At 31.6% G+C, this 9632-nt stretch overlaps 1 protein-coding gene across 1 annotated transcript; it reads right to left on the minus strand.

The window, feature by feature from the left end:
- Positions 1-1384: 1384 nt before the first annotated feature.
- Positions 1385-9369, minus strand: LOC143599825 (uncharacterized). The gene is made up of 14 exons (XM_077077687.1): positions 9123-9369; positions 6211-6283; positions 5654-5775; positions 5486-5542; positions 5297-5416; positions 4784-4903; positions 4503-4638; positions 4230-4400; positions 3494-3649; positions 3211-3396; positions 2828-2969; positions 2575-2734; positions 2251-2491; positions 1385-1740 (listed from the first exon to the last, which is right to left on the minus strand). The coding sequence occupies exons 1-14, from the start codon at positions 9239-9241 to the stop codon at positions 1504-1506; spliced, it is 2040 nt and encodes a 679-aa protein (XP_076933802.1). The 5' UTR covers positions 9242-9369; the 3' UTR covers positions 1385-1503.
- Between the last annotated feature and the right edge of the window lie 263 nt (positions 9370-9632).

The following is a 9632-nucleotide window of genomic DNA, read 5'->3' on the forward strand; positions in this document are numbered from 1 at the left end:
ATCTCCACAAAGGTCAGTCCATCCTTGGGACTTATGGTTTTGAGCACTCTCTTGCGCAGTGGCACGGCTCATTGCAATTGCAGCAAGGAAGCTTAGTTTTGACAAGGTCGATCTTTGTTTTTTCCCTTTTCTATTGAAGTTGTTCTTGCCATATTTGTTAATAAAATATGTTGCCATATACTGCCATGCCCATCGGACATCTGATATCCATTTCTTCAACATCTTATTGATTGATCTTAGGGAGATCTCCATTTGAGATTGAAGGTGTGACAATTTTTCCTTTCAATAAATCATCGTAGCTTGAGAGAAATACATAATATAATGCAAAATGATTCTCAATAATTTGGGTAGCTTGAGCCTTAAGAGCTTGACGAAAAATTTCTTGAACATTTGCATTAGTAGTTGGTTGGACACTTTGAACATTTTGACTTGGTGTTGTGGCTTGTGTTGGTATAGGGGGTGTAGGTAGAGCTGGAGCAGAATTGGCTCCATAGCCATAGGGAATGTAACTGGGATGTGCTTGTGAGAGAATGGGTAATCTAGATTTGTGGTAATGAGTTGAGCAGTTTCTTAGTGATCTCCCTAGTTTTCTTGAAAACCTAAGCACTTCTCATATAGTGTTTAATCTCTCAAACCTAGCACAGATGGATTCTGAAAATTTATATTGTCCCGTGATCTATGGATCAATGCAAAAAGCTCAGATCAATAGACAAATAAAAAGGAAAAAAAGCATATTTAAGGGATTAATAGAGAAAAAAAATCATTTTTTAAACAATTCAGAGAAATTGACCACTTTTTATTCACATTTTTTCCTACACATACTCGAAACGAACCACTTAATTATAAATTAGTATAATTGATAGTTTTGGTATCACAAAGTTTTTTAAGGCTACGACTTTAACTATTTATATAATTACTTTGAAGATTTATTCAAATTGTTGAGTTGGTTTATGATTGATGGAATGCCTCCAAATTCTTCGTATACTAGATATCAGATATTAGGCAAAGTGAACTACAAGCCAATAACAAAAAAGAAAAAAATAGATAATAACAAACTGAATATACTGTTTAATTAGCCTACTGTTATAAATTCACACAGAGTAGGATAAAAATATAGTATGACATTATTTTCTTCATTTCTTTTTAAAGTTCAACTTGTTTCATATATTAAATAAAATAATTCAATTACAATAAAGAGGTGAGTAAGCGGTCAACAAGTTGCGCTACAACCCCTTTAAAAATTAGCTCTAAACGAAAATTATATAAATTACAATTAAAGATAAATAGGCTAACTTAGCAAAAGCTAAATAATATAATGGAATGAATTTCAACATCAACGTCTTTAAATTAATGTTCGTAAGTTAACTTATCAACATAAGCTATGTGTACCGTATCGAACCCCTTTTTCTATACAACTGAACCTTCCATTTCCGTTCTAATCTGAAAGCAACTATCCATTCTGAACTCCAACTATTATTTTAAAGAATTATATTTCATTTAAACTTAGTAACGAGGGGGTCTTTCTAGTCGGATATAATCATACATGACTCCTCTAAAAGGATCCGAACCTCTTGCTTGTGTTAGAAACATTGCATTCCTTCCAGCTCGTAGGTGGGAATGCAAAACATCGAAACTATATAACTGATATAGTCCATGAATCCCGTGCCGTGCGATTGCATTATCCCTCCCGATTAACCCAGTAGTAAAGACAGGCATCCCTCCTCCGTCGTTGATTCTAATCTGAGAAGTAGCAATCACTTAAGATCAGTAATTGACGTTCATTTGAGTGTCAAAGTAAAATAAAAAATAAAAAAATTTATGTATGATGCCTTTCTAGTTCAATGTAAATACAAACAAAACAAAACAAGTCAGAAACGACGTGATTAACACAAATATCAAACATGGATACAAGTCGTTTAACACCTTTATATCTCATGTACGTCAGTACTATGTTCAAACATGTTGAAATTAATACATGTTCAAACAGGTCAGGAATTGACGTGTTCAAATTGGTCAATCTAACTAAAACACACTTAAAGGACAATGTTAGTTTTAAAAACATTTATTTCAACAAACCAGTCGGGTTGTAAACTTGGTAACGGGTTCGGTGACTCAAATTATAACACTTTTTGTTTTTTATTTTTAAATTTTTAAACAAGTTGATTGTGCACTTGGCTTAGTTTTCTAAAACTAACTATACCCCCAAACTATGTGAAATATTGAATGGTTTATCATAGTGTAATTACTTACTTGCACATCTGCGCCTGTGGCTGATGCCAATGCTAGTTGTATTGTATAGTTCCCGATGATGACGACATCAAGATCAAATAAAACAGTCCACGTAGTTGGGACATACGTCTTATTTCCAGCATTCCTGTTCACATGAGCGAAAAACCAATCGGTTTTATAATCGCTAACTCCAACAGTGTAGACCAAATCTTGATCTGGATAAAGATCGGTGTAGCGATCCCACAAACCATATTGCCTAAACCTGCAAGAACACATTTTCAAACACGATCACATCAAGGTTCTTGTTCAACAATAATAAATTATAGAGAGGGATAAAGAGCTTACGATTGGGTTGTTTGGCTCGTATATAACTGATTCGTGACTCTAGGGTTCGGTTCAGGCACATAAAACTCTGCTGCAGTGCGATCTGGGACACCGATTTCCCAAACCGTTGGGCCATTTCTTGGTGGTTTGTGTACAAGTAGACCCATTCTGATCTTACTTCCTGGTGACAGTTAAAAACCTTAATCTTGTTAATATTTTCATAAATAAAAATGTAAAAAAGAAAACAAATATAATTAGATTAAGATTCAAAAACCTGGCAAGACATAAACAATGGATGGGTACATATACTCGCCAATGTACCCGGGAACCCACGCATACAAATGATAGTAACCAGGCCGGATATTCTTGATCTCAAAAGAACCTTTTTCGTCGGTTTGAGTCCAAAACTGATAGCCCTAATAATGAAAAACCGGTTCAAATTGGATGAGCAACTGGTATCCTCAGTGAAAGTTATTTGTTTTGTAGTAATGATTATAAAAAAATTAAATGCACTGTAAAAATGTATTTGTTAACTTAATGAGAGCATCCTAGGTATATAGATAATCTAACAATCCCTAGGTAATAAAATGACTAAACTATCTTTACTAATAATTATCTAAAACTTATACTCCAATATTTATAAATGAGGAGATGTACCTTGCTTTCTTCTTGCCATGATCCAAGAGTGCCTGGAGGAGCCAAGCCAATATACGCAAACTTGGCAAATGCCAACACTGCGTCACGAACTAGTAGCCGGCCCGTTACTATACCGCGTTGATGTGCATGAGGGTAATCAGAAGAGTTCGGGAACAGGTAGGGCCAACTCTCGGTGTGAGCTAGCATCTAATAGACCACATGTATATAACATAGAGGTAACTAATCAGTTGCATAGTGACATATTTTGTTTAACAAATTTCAAAGGATTGCATAGATTTTTTACCTCTAGTTTTGCATCATCCCAAAGGGAAAGGGGACTCTCTTCTGTTGTGACTGAGTTTAGATATATAAACACGGGTCCGAAAACCTTTTTCCATGGCTCGCCATCTCTAAATTTCATTCCTAGATCAGGCCCCGCGTAATGTGTGCTAAAGAACATCTAAAGAAAATGTATCATTGTATTAATAACCGGTATACCGTATGTAAATGCGTTCTTCATCAAGATTTAAAGTCAACAAAAATTCAATCGTAGATCATTATAGGCCAAAGTTAAATGATTAATTAATAAATGTAAGTTATGTGATTCTATGATTGTGGTTATAAGTACCGGAATATTCTCCTGTCTTATATCTGAAATTTTACTAGCTTTCACTATAATTAAATTTCATATATTTAAACATACACTTGTCTAGCACAAGATGCAATATACCTTAACTTGTTGGTTAATAGGGCATAACGGGCCCCATAATATTGTGGTAACGTGTTTTTCTCCCTTTGTTACCGTTTGTTTATAAACTATCATTTTTTTATTCTTAAATAAAAACTAACATTAGTACAATAATTATGTGAATATTTGAAGAAACACTATAAGGTCATGTAGTACTTGAAATATACTAGCTGCATTTTAACCAACTCTATATACTTGCATTAGATAAAACACTACCCAATTCCTATCAATAAACACCAAATTTGAACTAGGCATCTATATTAATAACACAAAAAACTGATTGTTAACTTACAGAGAGAGTAACAGGACCAGCATGAGAGGTAAGGTCTTGCTTGACTGGACCACCATTACGGAACTCATTACTCGGAGTGATCATCCAAAACCCGACAGGAGGATCCGAGCATATCCAACCATGAACGCGGTTATCTTTGTTTTCACTCGAGTATTGATATTTGTCGTCTACCTGTGTTTACAGGTGTAAAAGTTGTATAGCAATGTTAAAACTATTAATCATACCAAAACAACGTACACAAAGACAGGTATTAGGATCGAATAAGAAGGATACCTCGCCCCGAAGAAGAGGATTCGAAGGATGCGTCAAAAGAACAGCTTCAGGATAATCCAGAGCCATGCCTTTTTCGCGATCTTCAAGCGTTGGCATAATCCTCTGTCTTTCATCCGAAACAGCCATGTACCGAAACCTTTTCACTCAGAAAAGTAACTAAATTAAGAACAGTGGTGAAAGTTTATAAAATACACGATTTTAAAACGAATTTTGCTTTGATCCACTGGTATTTTTGAATAGGAACAATAAGTAGATTTTTTCAAACATTTACTTGCTCTTACATTTTTTCTTGAAGCTTGAATACAATCCGACCTTGGTAGACATCGACATCAGGCCATCCTCGTAAACGTTCGAAAATCCCATACGAGTAGAAACCGCTTGATCCACGCAAGACAACAAACCTTAAAACAACATTGTTAGAGTTTCAATAATCAGAATAATGATCAAATGAATTCAGTGAATCAGATTTGAATTCATTTTCAATACATGCTTCTTGACAACGTATTAATTCTTGCAACATCTTTATATATGTTGTTATGCTCTATAGATCGATGCGTGATTTCCAAAAGAAATCCAAATTAAGCAAGATGGGGAAATGACTTAAAACAGATAATAGAAATAGCAAAGAAATCCAAATAAAGTTGTGATTATATTTTCAAATATTAAATTTTAATTAAAGTAATTTATTAAAAACATCTTTAAACTATTCCTAAAATGTCTCTATGTTCTAAAATGAGACAATCTAATATTAAAATATAATATCATATTAAATAAAAACTAAACTTGCGACACACCTTTTGTCGATATTTAAGGAAACATGGTTGTTTTCCTGGGAAAATGTCCAAGGCCTTTTGAATGACAATTCAACTTGGTTTTCGTTGTTCACTATCACATCTAAGTTTCTGCCCACAAGCCTGCAAAATAGACGTATAAATTAAAACACAAACAACATGACATGATAGCCAACAATCTTTATGCCTTACTTGTCCAAATTATTGTCCTTCGGTTTCGATGGATCACTCCAATTTACATCCCAATATCTGCAATCATGCACAAGATTCAACAAAACAAAAATTTGTACATTCAACGATAATGAACTAGTTTTCCCAGCGTAGAGAAATAAAAAACAAAAAATAAAGAGGAATGTATACCCTCGATCCGAGCGTTCGTTTAGATCGTTTAGTATATTGTCAATTCCGTTATAGTTAACACCAGTGACCGTGCCTTCCGGACACGCGATGGTGATGCTAAAGATGCCGTTGTCTACGACTACCTGAAAACACACAAAAGGATGTATTTTGATTCTCTAATATTTGTCAGTATTTTGGTAATGTTTATCCTCATATCCTTAGTTAAATACTCGTAATGACGAGTGATTAAATAAATTATATTTGTGTTTTTTCTAGATAAAAGATGATGGTATTTCATTAAAACCTACAAAACTTATAAGTTATAAATTGAAGATAATTGGTTGGTTCGCCTGGTTTGAGATTTACTAGTTGTTTAGGGTCTGAAAAGACAATTAACATTTATTATAATTATTTCATTTTCTCGAAAAATTATGTCATACAATATGTACAATCTTATAAACCATCTACTATTTATAAAATTATAAACTAATGATTTTATGAAAATTGTTAAAGTTAAAAACGACCCATATATTTTGATGATAAGTTAACATTAACCGAAACAAGATTGTGTGACTTACATGATCATCGTAAACATGTAATTGCACTGGAGGGTATAATACCGAAACTCTTGAGTGGTTCCTTACAAAAGTCCTGCAGTAATTAGACAAACCATTTAAAAAGATTGTCGATTATTCATACAAATATTTTGTAATATAAATATTAGATATTCTTCCAATAAAACCAAATAAATCACAAGCAAACATTGAGCCCAAAATGGGTTACATTTTTTTTGTGTTATCGTAGACAATATTGTGAGTGGAAATATCACGGGGTGTTATAAAATTATTAATGTGTTTTTGACCTTTTTCGATAGCAGACCACAGGTTTCATTTGTCTATTTTCAAGGAATGGAGTTCCATGTGAAACCAAGCACCACACTTAACTCATTTCTATGACACGTACACTCCAAATACATCAATGTTATGTAACAAAAAAATAATTTAAATTACTTATGCAATGTACTACTTGAGCTTTAATTACATTTACTAAGAATTTGTAAATAATTTGTGTGGTGGTAAAAGTGTTAGTATAATCTAGCAAAAGCTTAAGTTCGAGCTTCAAGGTGCAAGAGGTGCCAAAAAAATAATTGTTACATTTTTTTTTTGTAATTTGTGTGCTAATATAATTGCATGCATTTTATGTTTTGATATATTATCAGAGGCCAGTACTGTATGAATGTAACAGCATACCTTATAAGTATTTCCTATTTTCCAAAATCTTAAGTGCAACCCAGTTATCTTATACATTATTCAAACAGATAACTTGAAAACTTAAATCAAATGAGAGTGATATTGTTTTACACAACGTGACACCTCTAGTTAAAAGAAGTGATATACCAAAAATAAATAGTAAAAAAAACATGACTTTCTTTTTATTTGGCTCCTATAATACTAAACGTACAACCGCACATATTTAATTTGGTTTAAAGACCTTTTTTTGAAAGGAGAAGGTTGTTAGTTTCAAAAAGACAAGTCAAAGAACTAAAGCAGCAAAGAAAAAAGTTCCATTAATGTCTCATCTTAAAACCATAACGGTTAAACTAAAAAAACTTATGACTACATTAGACTTCTTATTTTTAATATAACTTTAATAATAATACAAATAAGAAAAAGTGGGTATGCAGTCTCAGAGAAAGTGGTCCAAGTAAACTTCCGGAAGACTACACTTGATAATGATCATCGAATAGACAAAAGAAAAATCACAAGATTGTATTGAGACATGTGAAAACGCTAACACATGTTCACAGTAAATACTTTTAAATGTAAAATATAATTATAAGAAATAGAAAAGATAAACCATGCATGGTAACAAAATCCCAGATACTACTTTATTTAATTTCATGATTGGATTACAAAAAAAAGAATCATTATTTACAAATTAGTACGATTACAAAAGATAAATTTACTATGATTGTAATTCGTATTGTCCATGCAAATATTGTAATAAAATACATTATATTATAATTCTTTAAGGAATAAAGAATAACATAATCAAATATATTAATTATTCCTCCGATGTTCTTAAATAATATGCTTTAGTTTTGTTTAAGTTTTTCTTAATAATAACAAAGGAAATTGATATATTTAAAAAAAAATCAAAAAGAAACTTCATATATATTGATCAAAAATAATTTTTGGTTTATATTTTGAAATAGGATTTGAATAAAAATTACATTAAAACAGAAGTAAATTAGCAATAATGATTTAAAAAACTAATTTTAATTAATTAAATGTATATAAATGAAAATAAATTTAAGTTGAAAACTGTTCAGGTTTATAATAGGAAACTCTATAAACAGGAGTTAATAATATACTCGAATATTAATGGTATTCAAGATTCCATACCTCTTAGGAAGGTTTTTAGAAAAATAATAAATTAATTATAAAGGATTTCTTTCATAATTTTTTAAATCAAATCTTTAAATTAAGCACCTTCTATTCTCGTGAAGTAAGAATTCGATGCTTCATAATGGAAAATATTCCCCTTGACGGTTGTAGCACACGCCATAATGTCAAAAGAATAGGTAAACAAATTCACCAAAGAAGGATAGAAAGTCAAAAGAAATCTAAGAGCATGAGTATAGAACAAGAAAACTCCAAACGAGATGTTAAGTTTTCTTCTGATTTCAGAACTTACAAAATTAATTAATCTATGAATGAAAGTAATATATATTCTAATCCAATATTTAAAAATAAAAAATAAGTAAATGCCATTAATAAAACCTTAACACTAAAAAGTAAGGAGAGCTTTTAAATGAAAATTTTAATGATAAACCGAAGCCAATTTTTATCTTATAATTATCAATCTTTGCATTGTGAGTGCTCAATATTTTATATTACCTTGTCCAAAAGATTCTGCTTTAACAAAATCGATTCAATGAAATAAAACTCTCGAAAGGGAAAGTAATTAAAATACAAAATAAACAATCGAGCACAATATGTCAAAATATATTAAAGGCGTTTAAATTGGAATATAATTACCGAAATGAAATAACTTAAAAACTTTATTTGCCGGAATCAAATTTTTAGCCTCCGGTAAATCGTAATAACTCCTCCTTCATTTGCCGGAATCAATGCCCATTGCCTGTAATTCCGACATATCCACCATCCTTTTATATTAGAATATATATATATATATTTTTTTTTTGTTCAAAACAAAAAAATAACAACTCTTATTAACATTTAACACCAACCAAACTATATCTAGATAATGGGTATAACAAAGTTTTAAGAGATGGTATAACAAAGTCTTAAGAGATGAAGTTTCTTCATCTTTTTAATTAGTTCATGCACGGTCTTGCTTTACTAAGAGGTTTCATCTAACTCTAATCGATTCAGATGTAGCGTCTTAAAAGACTACAGAGCAAGTAATTCTGATCAAAAGAATGTGTCTGCGTATAGTATAGATATAGAGGTGGAAAGAAACTAACTTTGGATTGATTGTGCTTGATGAGTAGGCATTGGAGATGATGAAGTGGAGAACAAGAGCAATGAATATTTTTGAACCAGCAAATATTCCTGCATGTTTCATCTCCTTCTTATTCCCCATTATTGAACCTGCAAATCCTCCAAGTATACACTGTTGGTTACAATTACAAAAATATAATAATTACAAACCAACAGTTAGAATAAAATGCACATATGATACATACAGTTGATGACAAACAACAACGTTGATTTGCGTCTAACGAAACTTAATGTCGTTTTCAACTGCTTATGTAACAAAGTCAAAGAACATAACAGGTCTCGGCAAATCTAGCGAGAGAGGCCAAAAGGGTGTTTTTGGGGTGGGTGAGAGAAAGACAATAATAATATTAATACCAAGCGTTACAAATAAACTTGGTATGATTATAATGCGAATAATACTTTATTCCCTCATATGGTTTGAATATATGTATTTATAGTGCTACGAATGTTGATGAATTTAATTAGGTAGGTTT

Source organism: Bidens hawaiensis, unplaced genomic scaffold, assembly GCF_021521415.1.
Source record: "Bidens hawaiensis isolate Kalapana, Puna unplaced genomic scaffold, B.hawaiensis_p1.1 tig00001920_1, whole genome shotgun sequence".
Classification (NCBI taxonomy): domain Eukaryota; kingdom Viridiplantae; phylum Streptophyta; class Magnoliopsida; order Asterales; family Asteraceae; genus Bidens; species Bidens hawaiensis.